At 42.9% G+C, this 26,160-nt stretch overlaps 1 protein-coding gene across 3 annotated transcripts in view; it reads right to left on the reverse strand.

Moving 5' to 3' along the window:
- The window catches only part of sdk1a (sidekick cell adhesion molecule 1a), a 973,689-nt gene that overhangs the window by 68,907 nt on the left and 878,622 nt on the right, over window positions 1–26,160 (reverse strand). For 2 of the 3 annotated variants that reach the window (XM_068055813.1, XM_068055815.1), the window contains exons 34-37: window positions 15,579–15,635; window positions 10,289–10,390; window positions 10,071–10,186; window positions 4,267–4,453 (exon numbers count right to left, since the gene is read on the reverse strand). In XM_068055813.1, coding sequence (XP_067911914.1) covers window positions 4,267–4,453; window positions 10,071–10,186; window positions 10,289–10,390; window positions 15,579–15,635 — 462 coding nt within the window. The remainder of the gene's footprint in view (window positions 1–4,266; window positions 4,454–10,070; window positions 10,187–10,288; window positions 10,391–15,578; window positions 15,636–26,160) is intronic. The other variant, XM_068055814.1, reaches the window with a different exon arrangement.

Below are 26,160 nucleotides of genomic sequence, written 5' to 3' on the forward strand. Positions count from 1 at the left end.
TGACTGTGAATTTCTTGCTTTCCAGTGAAGAAGTAAAATAAACGTAATAACCAAAAAAAAACTGGAGGATCATAATCTCAACACAACACAATTGGTCCAGTTCTGTAGGGACTGTGGGTGGAATGATTCATTGTTAGGTCAATATCTTGGAGCTTTCAGTCACTTGCTCTTGGGAGTCAGATGGAACTTTCTTGCTGGAGGTTTAAACTGTGGCTATCTCCATCAGGGATTAAATAAACAGGGAAGAGTTCTTTCTCATGCAAAATATATATTGACTGTTGAAAGGAGTAAGCTTGATAGACAAAATGGCTTCATTCATTCTATGCTTAAGTTCTGAATAAATATATCTAATGTCATTGAATAATTTTCAGCAAAAAATTAACAAAAATACCCACACATCAGATCCTCAAAACAGCATGATAATTCTAAAGTTTTTCATCTTCAATTATTAGTCCTACATTGATGCCTGTAACAGAATAATAGCCTTATTTCTTCCCAATCTTCATGATAATTTCATTTTTGACTGTTAGACAAAAACATTCAGACTTCATCAAAGTATCAATGGTCTATTTTTACATCATCTTAAGTACATTGCTTTGCTAAAATTGAATTCATGGAACTGATACAATATTGACAATTAACTAACTCAAAAATAGAATAATGCAGCTTTGAAATCTGAACTCTCACAATATGGGCTCATGTATTTTGATGCGAAAAACTGAAGAAAAGGGATGCAACAATAAGTGAAAGAAATGGAAACATTTATAAACGTAAATAATAATGATTCCATTTACAATGAGGAAAAATAAAACTATGCAGTCTCCTCTACACTGGGGAGACTGAACGCAGATTGGGGGACCTCTTTGCAGAACACCTCCGCTCAGTCCAAAAACATGACCCTGAGCTTCCGGTTGCTGGCCATTTCAACACCACCCCCCTCATGCCCACATCTCTGTCCTGGGCTTGCTGCAGTGTTCCAGTGAACATCAACACAAGCTCAAGGAACAGCACCTCATTTACTGATTAGGCACACCACAGCCTGCCAGACTGAGCACTGAATTCAATAATTTCAGAGCATGACTGCCCCCCCCCACTTCTTTATTTTTGGTTTCACTTCTTATTTTTTATTATTTCATTTTATTTTAGTTTATTTAGAGATACAGCACTGAAACAGGCCCTTCAGCCCACCGGGTCTGTGTCGACCAACAACCCCCCATTTATACTAATCCTACATTAACCCCATATTCTCTACCACATCCCCACCATTCTCCTACCACCTACCTACACTAGGGGCAATTTACAATGGCCAATTTACCTATCAACCTGCAAGTCTTTGGCTGTTTCAACATTCAATTTTTTTTAACCATGTGCCTGCCCACTTTTTTTCATGTTTGTGCTTTTGGCTAGGGCTTTCATTATTCTATCATTTAACACCCTCTCTGCACTAACGCTTTGTCTTTCATCACACTATTAACACACTCTTTGTTTTTGTCCCATGACCTCCTTGTCAGTTATTCTCTGTGACCCCATGTCCTATCAACACGTTCCCTTTTGTTGTCTTTTGCCCCACCCCCACTTTATTTGCTTAAAACCTATTACATTTCCAACCTTTGCCAGTTCTGATGAAACGTCACTGATCTGAAACGTTAACTTTGCTTCTCTCTCCACAGATGCTGCCAGAGCTGCTGAGTACTTTCCAGTACTTTTTGTTTTTATTTCAGATTTCCAGCATCTGCAGTATTTTGCTTTTAAAATAAATCTGAACCTAGCTCCTCTTTCTTAAATTTACACAAATACCAAAAACATTTAATTTCTACTTCTTTTCAACGCTTTTTCCCTCTCCTCCAGGTGAGACTCATAAGACACTTTTACATTGAGGAAGTGTTGATTAGGCATTCTTCAATATGAAAGGCCAAATCTATTGCAATCGTAATTGCTATGATTAATCAACTTCATTATCGTTGTATCATGCGACTACCAGGATGGTAGATGGCTAACTAGATAAAGTGTGGCCTTTTATCATCCAGCAATTCCTATATTCTTACCTGCATGATTCTAATAATGTAGGGAGGCCACATTTTTGTGGATCTTGTGGGAACCACATCCATGTGCCTGGGCATGAGCATATTAGCATATTGTTTGATTATTACATCTCTATCTTTGCAATAGGTGCAGTAAATAGCAACATCAGACTGCAAATTGGTCTTGCAGCAGTGCAGTCTATTAGCAAAGACCACTCAGGTTATCCCCAGCACAGAGAAAAATATGGAATTAGACCCAGACTCTTGAACATTGTTAGTGCAAACTGACAGACAATTATAATTCCTCTCTTGGATTTGTTGCTAGAAATATAATTAGCTTGCTTTCATATTCGTCACTACTATTCAGAATACACTACATGAGGTGGGGGTGGTGGGGGGGGGAGGCGGAAGAGAGGGCTCAGATGCTCTCAAATTTATCCGTACACAGTTGCAAACCCACACGACCATGCTCAATTTGTAGTTCTCCCATTAGAAACTAGCCTCCAACAAGTTAGCAGCAGGTCAGAAAATGAAATGGGCAGAATGATGCATGGGGGTCTCTTCTGGATGTGATTTTGGGTCACACTTCCAATATTCACAAGTGTTGGCTGGCCTCCAGAATCTCATCTAAATAGTCACACCTCACACATGGCCTTTAACAGTATCAGTGAAATACGTCACAGCTAAGACCAACAATCACCAACACAACCTCCACGTGGGAAAAGCTGCAAGTGTTGCAAAAACTAACTGGTTTGTAAAGATTTGACTCAGCAACTATTTTAGAAGTATCATGAGAAAAACAGAAAGACAGAGGCTGCTTTGCTCTTTGCAGACAGCAACAAAAATATATCTAAACCCTAAATGTAGGAGTGGAGCTAGCAATGATTCATCTTTCCAAATGTCAAATACACATTTCCAACAGATAACAATTGAGTTCTAAACCTGGCAATTAATTGATCGTGCATTGCTTAGAAACAAAAGTATAATTGTTGTGATGAAAGAGGAAAATTCTGAAACAGTTATCATTAACAACCCTGAGACAAAGTCTGGTGCAGCTCTATAATATGATAACCCTGAGACAAAGTCTGGAGTGACCCTGTCACATAACAATTCTGGGACAAAGTCTGGAGTAACTGCAACATAATAATCAGGAGTCACATTTAGTAGTGACTGTCATATAATGACTGACACAAGTTTTGGAGTGATTCAGTTTCAAAATATTTTCAAAAATGGTTTACCACTGCCTTTGTCTTGTAATAAGAGAAACTAAGATGGAATCAGATATGGGTGGTTTGAGAGGTTATCCTAGCACTAAACCAATACTAGCATCACTAACAGAATATAAATAATTCATGTACAGATCTGAAGCTTTATCTTAATTTCTTAAAAACACAGTGCACAGTGGCACAGTGGTTAGCACCGCAGCCTCACAGCTCCAGCGACCTGGGTTCAATTCTGGGTACTGCCTGTGTGCAGTTTGCAAGTTCTCCGTGTCTGCGTGGGTTTTCTCCAGGTGCTCCGGTTTCCTCCCACAGGCCAAAAGACTTGCTGGTAGGTAAATTGGCCATTATAAATTGTCCCTAGTTTAGGTAGGTGGTAGGGAAATATAGGGACAGGTGGGGATGTAGTAGGAATATGGGATTAGTGTAGGATTAGTATAAATGGGTGGTTGATGGTCGGCACAGACTCGGTGGGCCGAAGGGCCTGTTTCAGTGCTGTATCTCTAAAAAAATAAATCTTCAGAATCCCTTATATATTTTACTTGTGATCTCCATGTTAATGTACTGTGTGCATTAATTTTTACACACATACATTTTTTTCTGTGCTGCGAGGAGACAGGGGAGAAAGTAGGCTCACTACTTCTTTAACAAGGATAATTCAAGTGATCCAGCTGAACCTTACAGGCCTCGTAATGAGGTTTACCAGTCATATTCTACAGACTTTCCCCAGGTACAGACAAAGGTTCAGCAATCAAAAAATGAAGCTGCAAATTGTGACTTCCAAAAACTGCAACTATAAGGACAGTTATTGATCTGTATTGAAGTGCTGTGAAATTCCTTGTGTAATATAAATATCACGCGCATAAAGACCTCTTCCATTTGCAGTATTTCCATAAAATAATTATACCATGACGGCCAGGATACCATAGTACTTTAGTAATAACTATATTTGCATAACACTGATTACTGTATATAGTTATGACAAAGGGTCTTAATAACGTATGAACAGTAAACCCCTCTCTTACCGGCCTGGTGTGTCCTTCCCTCAACCGGGTCGCTCATGGGTCCATCCCCTGCAGCATTGAATGCTGACACACTAACCATGTACATGGTATAGCTGGTCAGGTTTTTTAGTCGGATCGTGTTCTCTGGGAGGAAGAGAATCTTCACTTTCTGTGTTTCATTCTGGTTCTGTAGCTCCCAGTAATGGATCTGTAAATGAATTATTCACACTTTTGACAACAAAAAATTAACACTGGCAAGATCTGGAGGCAAGATGGGATGGAGATTCAATACTATATCTAATAATTATAAAAATATAAACTCAAGACTTATGCTGACCCAAGTGTGCATCCTAAATCACATATAATGGAAGGGTCACGGGTAATTCCCATAACATTCTTTCATTCCACCTTCCCCCACACCCCCCGCCCTACCGCTTTTTGAACAAAATTTCTTTCTTGCGTGATTCTTTGCTGGAGTACAGCTTCACAGATGCTATTTGTCCTCAGCATCTTGCTCAAGTGCCCATTCTTCATTTGTCAGCCTAGACAACGAGTGACAGCCGACTATTCAGTCATGAAGCGTCCTCGGCCAATTCCAATCCTGTCCTCACCCAACATCTGTACATGCCCACATTTCCAGCATAGCGATGCAGGGAAGAAATCCGCAGCGATTTTAACCTCCTCTAACCCAAGTTACTGAGAACAACTGTAGTGCCACTGAACCCATCCTGGATAGAATCTAAAACCTTCCTGGTTTGTGTGGCTCAGGTATGAACTGCCTTAACCAAATTAAACACTGGTAAACAGCATTTTCCCTTATAGGGATTCTGAAGGTTTTCTGGTCAATCCTTGCAATGGAATGTCATTTCTCCCTAGCTGAGCTAACAATAAGGTGCCTTGATCTGTTGAATATGGGATAATTTGTCAATAATGGCAGGGTGGTCCAATGTGCGGCTCTGAACTATAGGCAATTTGATCGTTAAAGTCCAGATAATTCATTCCTATTTGCACTTCAAATTCTTATTCTGTTCGCATTTTGTGGGCCTATAAGTTTGGAGAGGGATGTTCTTACTGCTGGTGGTAAATCCTGAGCACCAATATCTATTATCAGTAACTTGAAATCTGTACAAATTAATGGGAAACACAGATTTAAACTTTGTATATGGCCCTCAAGAATCCATGGTATGCACCTATGCGGCCTATGAAGACAAAGAATTGGACATGCGTGATAAATATTGTGACAAAGGTAGCCCTGGGCCCTGGTTCTTGCCATCCATTCCAATGATATTTCATAAACATGAAATATGCAACTCTTAAAATATTTAGCAGCATTCACTGCAGTAACTTCAAATTCTGACTCATTACTCATTCTTAACTATGCTCATGCCGACACACTGGTTTTTATTTTGGACATTATTTCAAGGACTACCTCTTCTCGTATCATCAGTATCCAGCTCTCTTAAATTGCAGTAACTGCTCACCTAACCAAACTGTTTGAAATAGGTTATCAGGAACTTGGAGAGGTGAATACAATCAAGCTTTATAATGCCAGTACCTGTTTTACCATGAAGCAGAATACTAAAACAATCACACCCACTGTTAAAAAATCAAGATATATTTATATCTTTGAAGATGTTTCTTTCTGTAGTTCTAATTTCATGATAGTGGTGCTAATCTGGTCTTGTGGTGCCACTCTCTCCCATTTACACTTACATTCCCATTTGCTGTCACTGTCCAAATGCTGTGCAAAAGTAGATTATGAATCTGGTGGCAATTCACAAGACATGAAAAAGTGACTCTCTGGCACCACAGAAAGAAGGTAATTTTAAAAATTTGTTCATGGGATGTCAGTGTCAGTGGCAAACCCAGCATTGTTGCCCCCAACTTCCTTTGAGAAAGTGGTGTGAGCCGTCAGACCATGTGGTGTAGATACGCCTACAGTGCTGTTAAGGGAGCTCCATATTTTTGACCCAGTGACAGAGAAGGAATGGCGATATAGTTCCAAGTCAGGATGGAGTGTGACTTGGAGGGGAAGTTGTAGGTGGTGGTGTTCCCATGTGCTGGCTGCCCATGTTCTTCTCAGTGGTAGAGGTCGTAGGTTTGGAAGGTGCTGTTGAAGGAGCCTTGGCGAGCTGTGGTGATGAAATGGCCAAACTGTCAGCGTTTGCCTTCATTGCTCCATTGAAACTGACAACAACTTCGGGAGTCTGCATGTGTGCAGAATAACATAGAAATCTAGAAGTTGCTGTCAATGATTAGATGCTCCTCCAGAGGGTGCACTGTTGAGGCGCCCTCAGAGTACAATCCCGAAGCAATCAGTGAATTGACGAAAACTTCTATTTTTACGCTGTTAGTCTTGATATAAAAACCCTTGAAAACGTTACACCTTGTTGAATGAAATGTAACTGAATTTTTAAATGATATACTAAGTTCATAATTACTGATTGTCAGATTTATTTTAAGTTTATGATACCTTAGCTTCCATCTTAATTGAACCATAATCTATTTTGCTATCTGAAAATTTAAATTAAAAGTGAAAGATAATCAATGCTTTTAACTTTCTGGTTCACTATCTGCGAGAATGCTCCAATGTGACTGGCTGCTTACTGACATCACTGCTGTTAGAGATCCCCTTGACTTAGTGCCAGATTGAAACTCCAGCCGGGAAAGGAAAATCCATTCCACAGAGATCGCTAGATCTTTGTGAGCCACTTTCTTTCAGCTCAGTGGTGAATGCCATTGCTTTGTCGCTGACTACAAAGTCCAACCCAGTATGTTTATACTTTCCACTGCACCCTATGGTGAGTGAAAGATGCGTCGCTACCTGCATTGTATAATATAAAACAGCCTTGATCTTACTACTGCTAAAACCTTTGCCAATATTTTAAAAATAATAAAGGACTCTTTAAATTGAAAAAATGAAAAAATGTTAAATCTACAATGGCTATTTGCCAAAATATAGCAAGCAGAATGTTTACATGGAGACCTGTGGAAACAAATAACCTGATGGCTACTTTACACTCCAGCATTGGCACTTAATGCAGCCTTGACTAGCAGCAGAACTAGAAAGTGAAAAAAGGGGTGCTTTTTCCTCTGGAAGTACTAGTGTTGTCTCCAACAAATATAAACAGTATTGTCCACTGGCTCGATATGGATGGACTTAGTGTCACAGGCCAGTGATGCAAGGCTTAGCTTGCTGGTCTGGATAAAATGCCTCAGCCATGGGAGAAAATCTGATGGTTGGAAATGAAAGTTGTGAATCTTGATTTTGCCCCGGTACTGTGGAATTGATCAGTTCCCACCATCGACGCCGGGAAAGCTCATCCGCGTCCTCCGGGAGGTGGCGACAGCCTCGGGCGCCAGTACCAGCAGGAATTCGCCGACATTGCGTTGCAGATGCGCTATGAGCCGCACATCTCCCGCGGGTACTTTGAAGTTGTGACCAAGGAACCGTTCTGCGATGGAGTCAACTGGGGCCGGGTCGTGGCTTTTTACGTGTTTGGGGTTTTTCTCAATGCTTCCCCTCTGTACTAGGTCTTATTTCCCCAGGGTTCCGCTGCTCCTTCCTCTCTGCACTGGACTTACCGCACGCCGTGGCCGCGGACGCTCTGGACGATGTAGACAACAGGATAGAAGATCAGAGTATCACCAGCTGTACTTTGCAATTTTGTCTGGTAGAGAAGTGTAGCCGAGGCGTCCAGAAAACTGGATGTCAATTTGAGCACAATTCAGTGCTCAATGAAGAAAGCAAAGAGCAGGTATGGCTGGGAGAGGGCAGTGGGCCCAGGTAATATTAAACTAGCTGTTAACTTGTAGTTAGGGCTAAAATGTACTGATTAAAGAGCCAGGGGAATTTAAACAGATTAAGAGGGTAGAATGGGGGAGAAAGCACGAAGAATGGGAGCAGATGGCCATGGATAGAGTTGCACAGCAAGGGAGCTTCCAAGGGAGCCATCTTCCAGGAGCCATCTTGAGTTCACACATGCGCGATGCCAATATCATCGCCCTCTATAAAAACAAAGGTGACCGCGGTGACTGCAACAACTACTGTGGAATCTTCCTGCTCAGCATAGTGGGGAAAGTCTTCGTTTGAGTCGCTTTAAACAGGCTCCAGAAGCTGGCCGAGCGTGTCTACCCTGAGGCACAGTGTGGCTTTCGAGCAGAGAGATCGACCATTGACATGCTGTTCTCCCTTCGTCAGCTACAGGAGAAATGCCGCGAACAACAGATGCCCCTCTATGTTGCTTTCATTGATCTCACCAAAGCCTTTGACCTCGTCAGCAGACGTGGTCTCTTCAGACTACTAGAAAAGATTGGATATCCACCAAAGCTACTAAGTATCATCACCTCATTCCATGACAATATGAAAGGCACAATTCAGCATAGCGGCACCTCATCAGATCCCTTTCTTATCCTGAGTGGCGTGAAACAGGGCTGTGTTCTCGCACCTACACTGTTCGGGATTTTCTTCTCCCTGTTGCTCTCACACGTGTTCAAGTCTTCAGAAGAAGGAATTTTCCTCCACACAAGATCAGGTGGCAGGTTGTTCAACCTTGCCTGCCTAAGAGCGAAGACCAAAGTACGGAAAGTCCTCATCAGGGAACTCCTCTTTGCTGACGAAGCTGCATTAACATCTCACATTGAAGAGTGTCTGCAGAGTCTCATCGACAGGTTTGCGCTGCCTGCAATGAATTTGGCCTAGCCATCAGCCTCAAGAAAATGAACATCATGGGGCAGGACGTCAGAAATGCTCCATCCGTCAATATCGGCCACCACGCTCTGGAAGTGGTTCAAGAGTTCACCTACCTAGGCTCAACTATCACCAGTAACCTGTCTCTCGATGCAGAAATCAACAAGCGCATGGGAAAGGCTTCCACTGCTATGTCCAGACTGGCCAAGAGAGTGTGGGAAAATGGTGCACTGACATGGAACACAAAAGTCCGAGTGTATCAAGCCTGTGTCCTCAGTACCTTGTTCTATGGCAGCGAGGCCTGGACAACGTATGTCAGCCAAGAGCGACGTCTCAATTCATTCCATCTTCGCTGCCTCCGGAGAATCCTTGGCATCAGGTGGCAGGACCGCATCTCCAACACAGTAGTCCTCGAGACGGCCAACATGCCCAGCTTATACACACTACTGAGTCAGCGGCGCTTGAGATGGCTTGGCCATGTGAGCCGCATGGAAGATGGCAGCATCCCCAAGGACACATTGTACAGCGAGCTCGCCACTGGTATCAGACCCACCGCCCGTCCATGTCTCCGCTTTAAAGATGTCTGCAAACGCGACGTGAAGTCCTGCAACAATGATCACAAATCGTGGGAGTCAGTTGCCAGCGATCGCCAGAGCTGGCGGGCAGCCATAAAGGCGGGGCTAAAATGTGGCAAGTCGAAGAGACTTAGCAGTTGGCAGGAAAAAAGACAGAAGCGCAAGGGGAGAGCCAACAGCGAAACAGCCCGACAACCAATTTTTTCTGCAGCACCTGTGTAAGAGTCTGTCACTCTAGTATTGGCCTTTATAGCCACTCCAGTCGCTGCTCCACAAACCACTGACCACCTCCAGGCGCTTACCCATTGTCTCCCGAGACAAGGAGGCCAAAGAAGAAGAGAAGACGACTGTGGAATTCACCTTTTAGTGCAAATCGACCAATTTCTACAGAACCACAAGTGCCAGGATAGTATAGAGTCACATTTGCTAAAGCAGTTCTGGAATGTAAAGGAGCGTTATTGGGATGTTCTCAGCAAGCGTAACATGAGTTTTTTTAACCTTATGGGAGCTACTTACAACACTAAGAGGGATCCCACCAAGGTCATTAAATCTAGGTTTACCTTGTAACCCTGTATTTTGCCATTCTGTGCCTCTGTTGGAGGAGGATCCCATATAACTGCTAATTGAGTTGCTGTGAGAGGATGCACCATTACATCCTGAGGACCTCTTGTAGGAACTGGTGGGGAAACAATGCAGAGATTCAGTGAAAGCCAAATAAAGCATATATTAGGACCAAAAGAAAAGAAAAATGGTTGTTTGTTTGCCTCCATTTGCTTACCTGCTTCTCCCACATAGACCTCTTTAGGGCTGCTGGCGGGACTCTCACCCACTACATTAAATGCTTTCATTAGGATTTCATATCTTGTATACTTTTTCAGTTCTGTAGAGAAAAAGATATGAAAGCTTTCCTATATATTTCTAAAAAGCAAATTATATCATTTGCCTTCACATACAATTGTCATGAATGTTTTCATCAATGGAGAACAGTGCTTTGGAGAGGGGAAAAAATAGGAAAGTAATAAATATTCTCTCAGAAAAATAGGAGGAAGAGTCACCATTTTTCTGAGGATCTCCAGTCATGTTGGATCTCTTGGCCAGAAAAGATCTGCTCAGGTGATTATATCCATGAGCCTGTATCCTTGTTTAGCATCCTTACCATTTCTGGAAACCAGTCCTGTCACTCAAGCATAACTAAACCTCGGTATTATTCAGGCCTTCAAACCTGCCATATCCCATGGGTATTGCTCCCATTTAAACTTCTTTAAAAATTCATTCATGGGATGTGGGCGTCGCTAGCCAGACCAGCATTTATTGCCCATCCCGAATTGCCCTTGAGAAGGTGGTGATGAGCTGCCTTCTTGAACTGCTGCAGTTCATTTGGGGTAGGTATACCCACAGTGCTGTAAGGAAGGGAGTTCCAGGATTTTGACCCAGCGACAGTGAAGGAAAGGCGATATAGTTCCAAGTCAGGATGGTGTGTGACTTGCAGGGGAACTTGCAGGTGGTGGTGTTCCCATGCATTTGCTGCCCTTCTCCTTCTAGATGGTAGAGGTCGTGGGTTTGGAAGGTGCTGTCTAAGGAGCCTTGGTGCATTGCTGCAGTGCATCTTGTAGATGGTACACACTGCCGCCACTGTGCGTCGGTGGTGGAGGGAGTGAATGTTTGTAGATGGGATGCCAATCAAGCAGGCTGCTTTGTCCTGGATGGTGTCGAGCTTCTTGAGTGTTGTTGGAGCTGCACCCATCCAGGCCAATTGGAGAGTATTTCATCACACTCCTGACTTGTGCCTTGTAGATGGTGGACAGGATTTGGGGAGTTAGGAGGTGAGCTACATGCCTCAGGATTCCTAGCCTCTGACCTGCTCTTGTAGCCACGGTATTTATATGGCTACTCTAGTTCACCTTCTGGTCAATGGTAGCCCCTAGGATGTTGATAGTGGGGGATTCAGCGATGGTAATGCCACTGAATGTCAAAGTGAGATGGTTAGATTCTCTCTTGTTGGAGATGGTCATTGCCTGGAATTTGTGTGGCACGAATGTTACTTGCCACTTATCAACCCAAGACTGGATATTGTCCAGGTCTTGCTGCATTTCTACACGGACTGCTTCAGTATCTGAGGAGTCACGAATGGTGCTGAACATTGTGCAATCATCAGCGAACATCCCCACTTCTGACCTTATGATTGAAGGAAGGTCATTGATGAAGCAGCTGAAGATGGTTGGGCCTTGGACACTACCCTAAGAAACTCCTGAAGTGATGTCCTGGAGCTCAGATGATTGACATCCAACAACCACAACCATCTTCTTTTGTGCTAGGTATGACTCCAGCCAGCGGAGGGTTTTCCCCCTGGTTCCCATTGACCTCAGTTTTGCTAGGGCTCCTTGATGCCATACTCAGTCAAATGCTGCTATGATGTCAAGGGCAGTCACTCTCACCTCACCTCCTGGGTTCAGCTCTTTTGTCCATGTTTGAACCAAGGCTGTAATGAGGTGAGGAGCTGAGTGGCCCTGGTGGAACCCAAACTGAGCGTCACTGAGCAGGTTATTGCTAAGCAAGTGCCGCTTGATGGCACTGTCGATGACACCTTCCACCACTTTACTGATGATTGAGAGTAGGCTGATGGGGCAGTAATTGGCTGGGTTGGACTTGTCCTGCTTTTTGTGTACAGGACATACCTGGGTAATTTTCCACATTGCCGGGTAGATGCCAGTGTTGTAGCTGTACTGGAACAGCTTGGCTAGGGGCGCGGCAAGTTCTGGAGCACTGGTCTTCAGTACTATTGCCGGAATATTGTCAGAGCCCATAGCTTTTGCAGAATCCAGTGCCTTCAGTTGTTTCTTGATATCACACAGAGTGAATCGAATTGGCTGAAGTCTGGCATCTGTGATGCTGGGGACTTCAGGAGGAGGCAGAGATGGATCATCAACTCGGCACTTCTGGCTGAAGATTGTTGCAAATGCTTCAGCCTTATCTTTCGCACTGATGTGCTGGGCTCCCCCATCATTGAGGATGGGGATATTTGTGGAGCCACCTCCTCCAGTTAATTGTTTAATTATCCACCATCATTCACGGCTAGTTGTGGCAGGACTGCAGAGCTTAGATCTGATCCGTTGATTATGGGATTGCTTCGCTCTGTCTATCGCATGCTGCCAATGCAGTTTGGCATGCAGATAGTCCTGTGTTGTCGCTTCACCAAGTTGATACCTCATTTTGAGGTATGCCTGGTACTGCTCCCTGCATGCCCTCCTGCACTCTTCATTGAACCAGGGTTAGTCTCCTGGCTTGATGGTAATGGTAGAGTGCGGGATATGCTGGGCCATGAGGTTACAGATTGTGGTTGAATACAATTCTGCTGCTGCTGATGGCCCACAGCATCTAATGAATGCCCAGTTTTGCATTGCTGGATCTGTTCGAAATCTATCCCATTTAGCACGGTGGTAGTGCCACTCAACACGATGGAGGGTATCCTCAATGTGAAGGCAGGACTTCGTCTCCACAAGGACTGTGCGGTGGTCATTCCTACCAATACTGTCATGGACAGATGCATCTGCGGCAGGCAGATTGGTGAGGACGAGGTCAAGTATGTTTTGCCCTCTTGTTGGTTCCCTCACCACCTGCCGCATACCCAGTCTAGCAGATATGTCCTTTAGGAGAAGGCCAGCTCAGTCAGTTGTGGTGCCACCGAGCCACTCTTGGTGATGGACATTGACGTCCCCCACCCAGAGTACATTTTGTGCCCCGCCACCCTCAGTGCTTCCTCCAAGTGCTGTTCAACATGGAGGAGTACTGACTCATCAGCTGAGGGAGGGCAGTAGGTGGTAATCAGCAGGAGGTTTCCTTGTCCATGTTTGATCTGATGCCATGAGACTTCATGGGGTCCAGAGTCGATGTTGAGGACTCCCAGGGCGACTCCCTCCCTACCTACTGTATACCACTGTGCCAGCACCTCTGGTGGATCTGTCCTGCCGGTGGGACAGGACATACCCGGGGACGGTGATGGCAGTGTCTGGGACATTGTCTGTAAGGTATGATTCTGTGAGTATGACTATGTCAGGCTGTTGCTTGACTAGTCTGTGGGACAGCTCTCCCAACTTTGGCACAAGCCCCCAGATGTTAGTAAGGAGGACTTTGCAGGGTCGACAGGGCTGGGTTTGCCGTTGTCGTTTCCGGTGCCTAGGTCGATGCCAGGTGGTCTGTCCGGTTTCATTCCTTTTTACTGACTTCATAGCAGTTAGATACAACTGAGTGGCTTGCAAGGCCATTTCAGAGGGCATGTAAGAGTCAACCACATTGCTGTGGGTCTGGAGTCACATGTAGGCCAGACCAGGTAAGGACAGCAGATTTTGTTCCCTAAAGGACATTAGTGAACCAGATGGGTTTTTACAACAATCGACAATGGTTTCATGGCCATCATTAGACTAGCTTTTAATTCCAGGTTTATTAATTAAATTCAAATTCCACCTTCTGCTGTGGTGGGATTTGAACCCATGTCCCCAGAGCAATAGCCTGGGTCTCTGGGTTACTAATCCAGTGACAATACCACTACGCCACCGCCTCCCCCGTTTGCATTCTTCCAAAAACTTTGCAATGCTCACTAAATTGAGAGACAACAATGTTGAACTTTGCAATGTTTCCAATTAAGACCTGTAGTGACACACACTCAAACTATTTGCAGCAGTTTGTTACTACTAACATACATTTAAAATATATAGACTTATTTGAAGGTTTATAGAATACTGTATAAGTATTTGTACAAATTTTCATTTTCAGGTTAGGCTCTGTAACGTGTGAACGCATGTGCAAGTAGAAGAAATTATGGTACATGTGCTCTTTAAGACACAGCAAATTATCAATTTTGGTCACATCATCACTGGAAGTATAAAAATGAAGGGTAGGTGTCCCCCCAAAGAAGGAGGGCAAGCTGATGAGCCAGCTGCCCAAGGTTCCTCTCATACATTCAATGGCAAGCTATAGAGTAGCACTGAGCACAACCAGTATCCTGCCATCCTACTGGATGGAATTTAAAGACAGGGTGGAAAAAACAATGTTTACCAATTTAGAAAGGGAGAAGAGAGTGAGAAGGTTTAAATGTGTAGCAATTAACTATTAAAACACTGTTGTGGACCATGTACTATAAAAACTACTGCTTCAATGTGCTGACACAGAAGAGGATTGCAGGGAGCACTGACATTGCCAAGGCATGTTGACATGACACTGTAACTGAACAGTGAAAATCACAAAGGGATAATGTAAGTAGTGGCCATGGTTGGATAATGATTTACAGTGGGAGACATAATCTTACCAATGTGTTAAATGCAAAATTTTCATTGAATTAACTCAAACAGAGCTTGTTCTTCTTTTAATTTTAATGTTTACCTACCCAGATCGATGATCTACACAGAAAAATTCACATTTCAATAAATTAAAATAACTTTCAAATCTACGAAATCATGCTTCAACAAGTTTCCTTATTTCTTCAAACAGAACCAGATGGTTGTATAGGTATCAGCTAACTGGTTCATTGCACATAAATTATTTTAAAAATCTGAAGAATTGCAAAATCTGAGGCAAGAACAAAGAAGGAAAGGAGAAATATTTCAATATAATAGTACAGTTGGGCAACAAAGTTTACTGCCTTGCCCAAAGAAGTGCATTTAAATTCTGTTCCTTTCAAAAGCGATGAGAGGAAATTAAGTTCGATGCTGACAGGAGATAGGGAAAGGAGAGAAATAAAGGGATCAGTGGGCAGAGAGATAGAAAGAGCAAGACAGAGAGAAGAAACAGAAGGGATTAGTATTACAGAAATATTTGCAGAAAGAATATTTATTGAAGTCACATTAAGTGATTAAACCTCACCTGCATCTAATACATTTTGGACATTGCAGAAAATACAGGAAAGAGGCATATTGCTTTCCAGCAGTGTAACAAGAGTACTGACTTCAAAAGAGGGTGCAGCAATTGACTCAATCCAAGTGACTCTAAATACTTGTAAAACCTGAGCTACACAAAATAATATCATGTAAGTAAATAAGAACATTAAAACAAGAGGAGGGCATGTCTACACTTACGTGTTAGTTCGAACTCGGTTACGGTGGAGCTGCTCACTGTCTTGAAGCTACTCTCAGCTATGTGAGGTAAGCAAAGCAAAATAAGTGAGTTACAGTTTAGAAGATTAGTATCTGCAAATGCTAACTAGCAAGGAGGAGGCTAAGGTTCAACTGACAATATATAAAAACTGACAAACATTCCATTAAAGTAAATTTTTGAAATTAGTAATATACTCAAATTCCAATTTAGAACAGAGCTGTCGACATTGGGAAAATGTCAGCGTGACATTTATGAGGAGCAAAAGTGAAACATATTACAAACTCATTTAACCACGTGGCGCAGTGTTTATTTTTCAACATGCCACAAATCAAAATTGGTTATAATTTCAGATTAAAATGAACTACCTTTAGACCCAATGCATGACATTTGATGCTATTAGTTAATACTTTTCTTTATACAAGGTTTTTTAACTAAAGTTTGATTTTCTTAGTCTTCAGTACATCTCTATAACCTGATTACATTTTTTAGAATCAAAAGGAGGCCACTTCAACTGCCATACCTGTGTTATTTCTAGCTCAATTATGGAGCTATCTATTCTCATCATATATTCCTGCTCTTTCCCCATAACCTATAATAATTTTCGTCAACTGTTAAGCTTCGTCTTAAATACTATTATTGAATCAACTGCAACAGCCATTTATGATAAAGTATTGTAGATTTGAATAACCCTTTGCAGGAAGCACATTTCTTTGAAATCTCCCTTTTAAGCTTCTTTTTGATGGCACTCATGATGAATCCTTCTATCAATACTGATGATTGATTGGAGAAGCCTAATGAGGTGGTAATGGGTGAAGTTAAAATTACCTAGTACTAACCTCAAATTTATATCCTCATATTCATCGACCAGTGGATGTATTAGCAAATGCCTTTTACTGTTTCCCTCTCAAACCTTTTCATCATTTTGAACATTTTTATTAGGTCTTCCTTAACCTTCTCTGTTCTATCAAAACACCACTAGCCTCCCAGGTCCATCAGCATAAGTATATCCTCTCATCCCTGATCTGATCCAAGTGAATCAGTCACATCTTTTCAAAGGTGGCTTTAAGATGATTGATATAAAGGAGTGCCCAAACTGTACAGCGTATCAACTAACTAACATCTGGTACAGGTTTCTTTTTTTGTACTCAATGCCCATAGAATTCTATTCAACTTTTTAATGGAAGTTTCCACTTCTGATCTTAAAGATCTGTGTATCTGTACCCCTAGACAGCCCGTTCGTCGTCATCACCAAGAATTTTAGCATTTAGGATATTATTTATTTGTTCTTTATCTCAATGTACCACTTCATAGTTACCATCATTGAACTGCTTTTGCCATATATTGACATGCTCCCCTAATGTCATAGAGTCATTTATGGCACAGAAGGCCATTCGGCCCATCGAGTTCATGCAGTCAGACCCACTCCCCGGCTCGATCCCCGTAGCCCTGCAAGTCTATTTCTCTCAGGTGACCATCCAACTTCCTCTTGAAGTCACTGATTGTCTCTGCTTCCATCACCCTTATGGGCAGCGAGTTCCAGGTCATTACCACCTGCTGAGAAAAAAAGTGCTTCCTTATATTCCCCCTGCATCTCTTGCCCAATATTTTCAATCTTTGTCTCCTAGTTCTTGTACCATTTATTAATGGGAACAGCTTTTCCTTGTCTAACTTATCTAAGCCTGTCATAATCTTGTACAATTCTATTAAATCTCCCCTCAATCTCCTTTGTTCTAAAGAGACAAACCCAGCTTTTCCAACCTAACCTTGTAACTAAAATCCTTCATCCCTGGAGCCATTCTAGTAAGACTCCTCTGCATTCCGTCAAGAACCCTCACATCCTTCCTGAAATGTGGTGACCAGAACTGGATGCAATACTTCAGCTGGGGCCTAACCAGAGCTTTATAAAGGTTCAGCATAATTTCCCTGTTTTTGTACTCAATGCCTCTATTTATGAAACCCAAGATCCCATATGCTTTACTAACCACACTCTCAATATGTCCTGCCACCTTCAAACATCTATGCACATATACCCCCAGATCCTCTGATCCTGCACACTCTTTAGAACTGTGCCATTAAGTTTATATTGCCTCTCCCTAATCCTTCTGCCAAAATGCATTACTTCACACTTGTCAGTATTAAATTCCATTTGCCACCTGTCTGCCCACTCCGCTAGCCTATCGTGTCCTGTTGCAAGCGGTTCATATTATCCTCACTGTTTGCCGTACCTCCAAGTTTGGTGTCATCAGCAAATTATGAGATTCCAATCTGTATTCCAAGATCCAAGTCATTGATATATAATATCTATATATAATGTGTCTTTGCTCTTCTGTAGTCTCCTGCAATTTTCTGCAGTGCTTGTCATGCCCCTATTTTTTACTTTAATTGTTGTTAGTTTTTCTCTCCTTTTAGGTTGTTCTGTATTCCCCTCTAGCTGAGAAACACAGGCACTTAACCCATTCTCAGGTGTCTACTTTGTAATTGGTTGCTTTAAATGCTACATTACCATTCTCCAGCTTTTGTTCCTGCTGTGCCCATTCTTGATGTCCTGGGTAAGAGAATCCTTGTCCTCACATGCTTTATAACAGCATATTGGGACACCAAAGCACCATAACATCATACCACCAGAAGCAATTATTCAGTTGGCATAAAAAGTGAAACTTGGGCATGGTAGTATAGGAGTTATGCTATTAGGCTAGTAATCCAGGCACCTGAACTAATAATCCACAGGATGAGAGTCTGGAAATAAATAGCTGGTATCATGGCCATAAAGGAGTCATTTTGTTGTAAACACCCAACTTGCTGACTAATGTCCTTTAAGGAAGGAAATCTGCCATCCTAACCTATATGTGACTCCAGTTCCATGCCATGACTGACTCTGAAGTAGCCTAGCAGATACTCATTTGTAGGTAACTGTTACCATGAATGTGGCTCACCAGCACATCTGAGGGCAATTGGGATGGGCAAAAAATATGGGTAATGCCCATATCCTGAGAATATATATTTTTTTAATCCAAATTTCTTAATTTTTACCTGAGCTAAATATACCCAAGTTCCTTAGTACCTTTTTATATTTGGAGTTAAAACATGTTGTGACGATCAGGTGTCTGGGGGTCTTTTACTGTCTTCACGTGGTCTTATTGTAACAGAGTTTAATTTTTAAACACACTGTGTTGTGAGCTCCCCCTTTGTGAATCCTTGCTCACAGCTTTCCAATTATAAGGCAAAGAAATGAGCACAAACAGCCTTCATAGTTTTAAAGAAGAAAAGTGAAATTTATTAAACCTTAACTCTAATATGGTTAATGCTGACAGATATTCGACACGCCCACGATAGCATGTACACGCGATACACACATGCAAATAGAGACAGAAAAGAGAAGAAAATTAAAATAGAGATGCTTGAGGCAATTTCTGAAGACAGGTTTTTTACTGTGCTTTGAGCTCACTGTAGGGTCCTTGATTGTAGGTAGTCTTACTTTTCATTGGTGCCCAGTCTTCTTAAACCTTGCTCACTGTAGGAGACTTTTCTCTCTTGGGGTTCATATGTCTTCAATGGTTTCCAAAGCTGGTGAGAGCGAGATGAGAGCAGACAGAAGAGAGGTATTCTCAGTCCAAGAGAAAACTGCTTTCTGATTTCAAATTCCTTGTTGGAAGCTCAAATTTTTAAAACTCCAACAGTCATGTGACCAAACTGGCCCAACCATGTCTGTTTGTGTATTTGGCCATCTTAGTAGTTACCCTGGAATGTTTCAAAGTCTGGTAATCAAAAGTCCATTATGGATTAAATTGGAGCAGGGAATAGCTCCTTTGTCCTTTGAAGTACTTGTCTGTTGATATGCTAATGTCTCTCTCCAGCCAAAGTCTCCAATTGTTTTTTAAAGCAAGTTCTTACTTTACCAACAATAGTTTAAAATCAATGTTCATGTGGCAAATTTAATGTTCCTCATTCTTGGCTGGTGGGGGACTTACCTGACAATGTTTTGAAGGAAAAGCTGCTAACCCTGACATTTTGAACATTTATGAAAGGCAGATGAAGAAGGCTATCAATACCAGACTGAATTGAGGGAAATCAGATCTCCCAACCGTGGGCAAGCACTTCCTCATGCCAATTAGTAAAGCAAAGAGCAAAGCAAATTACAGCACAGGAACAGGCCCTTCGGCCCTCCAAGCCTGCGCCGATCCAGATCCTCTATCTATACCTGTCGCCTATTTTCTAAGGGTCTGTATCTCTTTGCTTCCTGCCCATTCATGTATCTGTCTAGATACATCTTAAAAGACGCTATCGTACCCGCGTCTACCACCTCCGCTGGCAACGCGTTCCAGGTACCCACCACCCTCTGTGTAAAGAACTTTCCACGCATATCCCCCCTAAACTTTTCCCCTCTCACTTTGAACTCGTGACCCCTAGTAATTGAATACCCCACTCTGGGAAAAAGCTTCTTGCTATCCACCCTGTCTCTACCTGTCATGATTTTGTACACCTCAATCAGGTCCCCCCTCAACCTCCGTCTTTCTAATGAAAATAATCCTAATCTACTCAACCTCTCTTCACAGCTAGCGCCCTCCAGACCAGGCAACATCCTGGTGAACCTCCTCTGCACCCTCTCCAAAGCATCTACATCCTTTTGGTCAGGACTTTCATTGTGGTTCCTTCAAGTATTTGTCTGCAGGAAGAAAAAGTAACTCTTATACTTGAAGAGCAGGTCAGTGAGAAGATTTACAGAATCATTACAGTGCAGAAGGAGGCCATTCGGCCCATCCTGTCAGCACCGGTTCGCTGAAAGAGCAACTCCCTCAGTTCCATTCCCCTGCCTTCTCTATATGACCCTGCAAATTCTTCCCTTTCATACAACTGTCTAATTCCCTTTTGAATACTTCAATTGAACCTGTCTCCACCAAATTCTCAGGCAGTGCATTCCAGACCTTAACTACTCGCTGCATGCAAAAGTTTTTCCTCATGTATCTTTTGCTACTCTTACCAAATACTTTAAATTTGTGCCCTCTCGTTCTCGATCCTCTCATGAGTGGGAATTGTTTCTCTCCATCTACTCTACCCAGACCCCTCATGATTTTGAATACCTCTATCAAATCACCTCTCAGTCTTCTCATCCCCAAGTCAAACAGTCCTAACTTCTCCAATCTATCTTCATAACTGAAATTCCTCATCCCTGGAACCATACTTGCAAAGTTTCTCTGTACTCTCTCCCATGCCCTCAGGTCTTTCCTCAAGTGAGTTTCCCAGAATTGGACATCATACTCCAGCTGAGGCTGAATTAGTGTCTTACAGAAGTTCAACATAACTTCCTTGCTCTTGTACTTTATTCCACTATAAATGAAGCCTAGGATGCTGTATGTTTTATTAAACACACTCTCAACCTGTCCTGCCACATTCAATGACATATGCACATATACACCTCGGTCCTTCTGCTCCTGCACCCCCTTTAGAATTGTACCCTTTATTCTATACTGTCTCTCCATGTTCTTACTACCAAAATGAATCACCTCACATTTCTGTCCATTGAAATTCATCTGCCACCTGTCTATCCATTCAATCAACTTGTCGATGTCCTTTTGAAGTGCTGCACTATCCACCTCACAGTTCACAATGCTTCCAAGTTTTGTATCATCTGCATACTTTGAAATTGTGCACCAAGGTCTAGGTCATGAATATATATCAAGAAAAGCAAGGGTCCAAACACTGATCCCTGGGAAACTCCATTACAACCTTCCTCCAGCCGAAAAACATCCATTAACCACAACTCTTTGTTTCCTGTAACTCAGCCAATTTCGTATCTATGTTGCGACCGTCCATTTTATTGCACGAACTGTCATCCTGCAAAGGGATGTCAGCCACTGGCGTGAGTTTTGGAAAGCAGCCTCAATCGCTGCTCTTTCTTTCTCCTGCCCCCACCCCCCCCCCCCCCATGCCCACCTGCTTGCTGCTCCATTTAGCCACTCCCAACCCGTTAAAGCCAGTGAAAAATGGAGAGGATCTGTTCAAGCAGTTTCTCTTCAGTATGGCATTCCACTACCACAAGATAATGCCAACCAATTTTTGACCAAGCTTCAATTGAGCTGGAATCATGCTCTCAGTGAAAACAAATGGACAATGTCAACTAAAGCAAAACAAAAGGCCGTGAGACAGAGGAAACAATCTTTCTCTGACTGAGTGTGAAACTCCTGGTTAGAATATAAGAAAAGACCATTTAGCCAAACAAGGGCACTGCTTGTTTGGTACATTTCCAACCAAGTTTCTTATTATATGAATCAATGCAGTCTTACTCCAGAAACACATCTGGTCATTTCCCTGAAGTTACTTACAATATTTTACTCAATGGCTTCAATGTGTGTGAAGTAATATTGCGTGAATTTTCTGTTTGCTGTTAAATTTTAAAAATGTATCCCTTAGTTTCTAAATTCTTCATTATTGTGGAAAGTGCTTATGGATCAACTTTATCAATCCCTTTCATGATTCTGGAAATTTTTATTAAATTATCTGAAAGCCTCTTCCCATATGTGAATGACACCAACAATGTAACCTGGAAATGACTGAACACAAGGTGAACCTATTCAGGTCAAATCTGTCAACAGATTGCCTCAATCGATAGCATAAATGATCATATGGTGAGGTATTTTAAGTAGAATAAGTGTTCAATAAAAGCAAACAATTACACTGGCAGAATACTATAAAAGTCTGTAAGCACTAAAGCAGAGACTTAACACAGGAGCTTGCTTTGCTTCTTATGCATCAATACAGGAAACCAGAAAGCAGTATAAAAGTTAGATCCTCTGATTAGGCCAGTGAGTTTTACAGAGAATATGTAACTATATTTTTTCTCCTAATTCTTCTGTAAAGCTAAGAATCTTCTTCTTTATCAAGTTATATTCCCCGCCCCCCCCCCCCCCCCCCATCTCAGTTGGGCCCCTCCAAACCATGAAACGTCTCTGGACAGAAGGGCTTGTTCTGGTTCCAGTCCTGGTGCTACTCTGAAATGGATTCCCAGAATGTGATCAAACCAGCAGGTAGTTAAAATTGTCTGCGGGATTTATCTGCCGAGGTCTTCTACTCTTCCCAAAGGCTCCAATTGTAATTTGCTCCTCTGAGCAAGCCAGAAGGATACCTACCAGAAATTGGTGGGGTCCTTCTTTAAATAAGCAGATCGAAAGCTCCAAAGACATCATTGAGTCTTAACTGCTATTTTAACCAGAGGCCTGTTTGGAGATGCTTTTATGGCTTTCCCTCCAGGCCAACATAGTGGGAAGAGGAGCTGGGGCTAGAAGAGGCCAAAAGGTAATTGTTTTATTTTTTCAAAAAAACTTTCTTTGTGGGGCCAGCAGGAGCAGAAGTGCCCTCCCACCCCCATGACCAATAATAAGGCCCTCCCAAACCCACTTCATGTGGCTTATCTGAGTGCCGTGGACCATTCCTTGGGTCCCCAGTGATGGTTTTCTGCCCTCTGACATTCCACTTCCACCCAGCAGCTGCCATTTCCCTCTGGTTTCAGGTGGGAGACTGGCTGGCCAATGAAGATAAGACTCTGGAGTCCATATCTCCTAGGCCTCATGCTGCCATGGTTTGCTGCCCCCGATCACGCGATTGCTGTTCTGAGATAAAATTGAGGCTATTGAGATGACTCCATCTCTGATTTTCACTCCATTCATATTTGATGAACTATCTCTCTGCACTTTCCCATAGTGCTGAGATTAACAACTCAGTGAGTGGATCATCGTAGATGCAAATCTACTTCCTGCCACTCTATGACACTGCATGTGTGTGCGCTACCTCATCATTCTGCTGTGACTGTCTAACTTTAGAGATACAGCACTGAAACAGGCCCTTCGGCCCACCGAGTCTGTGCCAACCATCAACCACCCATTTATACTAATCCTACACTAATCCCATATTCCTACCACATCCCCACCTGTCCCTATATTTCCCTACCTATACCAGGGGCAATTTATAATGGCTAATTTACCTACCAACCTGCAAGTCTTTTGGCTTGTGGGAGGAAACCGGAGCACCCGGAGAAAACCCACGCAGACACAGGGAGAACTTGCAAACTCCACACAGGCAGTACCCAGAATTGAACCCGGGTCGCTGGAGCTGTGAGGCTGCAGTGCTAACCACTGCGCCGCCCATAAATAGAGAGCCTCATTCAATTATAAAGGAGTGATTTCCCCTTAAGGCTAAGAGCTTAGCACCTAGTTAGTTCCTCTGTATAGACTTGAAGGAAGGACAGGAGAAATTATTCTTTTCCAAGTATTCCCTTCAGTCCCCCCTTTTTTTAATAGATGAAAGTAGTACATGTGCTAGGAAATTTTATTTTTTAATTTTTATTTTTAATTTAGAAATACAGCACTGAAACAGGCTTGACAGATAAAAACTGATATTATTCCTATAACCTTGCATTTGAAATTAAGACCCGTGCAGTGAGGAAAGGGTCTAGGGCGCCTCTCCCGGTCTTTTCCTGGTTTGGCCGTAACAGGGTTTAACTTTTAAAACACAGTGTTTTTAGCTTCCCCTCGGTAAGTCTTTGCTCACTGCTGTCTAATTGTAATTGTAAAGAAATCACCCAGACAGGTTTTCTTAGGTTTAAACAAGAAAGGTATGGTTTCCGTCACACCTCCACATCCGACTGAATGAAATGCGACATTAGGGGAGCGTTTCATTATAAAAATAAAAAGAGAAAGCACCAGAAAACACACATGCATTTCACTCATTCATTCAGAAATGTAAAAAATTGTTACAGTCTGTCTTTCCTTTTTAGCAGTGATGCTTTAAACTGCCTCTTTCCCCTTGAGGTAGGTCTGAGATAGTTATGTGTTGCCCAAAGGGGTTTGACGTTTCTTCACTATCATCCTGCAATATGTTGGGAATGGGCATCCCAATAAACATGTGATTTTTGGGGAGGTTGAAGTTTGCACATTTCCATGATTGTCTAGAGTTCCTTTGTTCTTGTTGAGGTCTGCAGCAGAGGATTAGATTTAATTAGTCCTGGTTTGGAGTTCTGATCGTGGGACACGACAGTGGGTGGATCCACTCTGATCTCTCTTTCAGTGCTCTGATGAGTCATGCAAGTGTTTTTCACTTTAGGAGATGGCTGGTTCCCTTTTCTCCTGACTGTGTGGGGGGGTATTCTTTGCTAATCTTCCCTTTGTCCTTCTGGGATACTCCTGCTTGCAGGTATTTGTCCAGATTCTACTGCATGCCCCTGTGGCACTTCGACTAGATGAGGCATCACCTTCACAGTTTCTCTGCCCTCTTGAGGACTTTCTTTGTCCCTGCAGGTTTCTGTAAATGCTGTTATCAACTCTGGCGGCGTGCTTCTGGTGTATGCATTTACATAGGAGGATGTGTGTCTAATCTTTCCAACATTTCGGGGTTTACTGACCAGACAGCAGGGGTTTTCATCTGGGAATCCTCTCGGATCTCCTTTAACTTGTCCCCTTTTCCCCATTCCTCTCTAACTTTTTGCCAGCCCTGTACCTATCTGTCCCCTTTTGTTCTCGGCGGTGTTCCTTTACAATTCACCAGCCCTCTGCTGGAGGGTCCTCCAAACACCGGTACAGGACTTAGGGGTGCAGATTTCACCATAGATTGGGGTTTCTCCTCAACCTGGTACATGTGGCAACTCCTACAGTACTCTATCACATCTCTGTGGAGTTTTGGCCAGTCAAATTGCTGCCTTATGCGGGCTTTGGTCTTTTGTGTACTGACATGTAATCTCATGGGCCATTCTTAATATTTCTTTCTGGTACCTCTATGGCACCACTAACTGGTGAACCACTGTCCGCTCTTTGTCCTCAGGTCTGTGAGAACTCCACTTCCTCATCAGTACCCCATTCTTTAGTTAGTAGCAGTCAGGAACTCCCTCTGCCTCAGTTTCAGTCTGTGCAGCCTGTGCTCACTTTCTCAGTACTGGGTTGGCTCGCTGAGCCTCAGATAAGGAAGATTCGTTTAATTCACTCCCTTGGTCCTCTAACTTTCCAAAGAAAGTCTCAGACAGACAGACCTCATGGTCATCTGCCTGCAGTGCCAATTCAGTCTCCTCTGGCGGAGCTGGTTTGGTCGTGGCCTGATTCACTACACATTCAGGGGACCATCTCCTGCCACTGCCCTGTCTCTTTGTCACCACTGGGGAAGCTACCACCTTCGCCCCTGCCAGATCGTTACCAAGGAGCAGGTCTACCCCATCCACAGGCAAACTAGGGACAATTTCTACGGTTACTGGTCCCGAAATTAGGTCGCACTCAAAGTGCACCCGATGTAAAGGTACAGGCGTACATTGGCCTCCAATACCATTTACCACCATTCTGGTATTTACTGCACTCTCTGGGGGAAAAGGTCAGGCCTTTTCCCAGTAAAAGGGATCTGGTGGCCCATGTATCCCTGAGGATTACTATGGGCTTGCTTTCCCCACTCGAGGGGAATCCCTTTGGATACAAAATCCTGATAACCTTCAGGAATCCTATTAAATTTTCCTGCACCCACAGCAGTATATTTTCTGGGTCTTACTATTGCTGCAGTTAAAGCCACAGCTTGTTCAGCTGTGCTTTCCATCAG

This window comes from Heterodontus francisci, chromosome 24 (assembly GCF_036365525.1).
Source record: "Heterodontus francisci isolate sHetFra1 chromosome 24, sHetFra1.hap1, whole genome shotgun sequence".
Lineage (NCBI taxonomy): Eukaryota > Metazoa > Chordata > Chondrichthyes > Heterodontiformes > Heterodontidae > Heterodontus > Heterodontus francisci.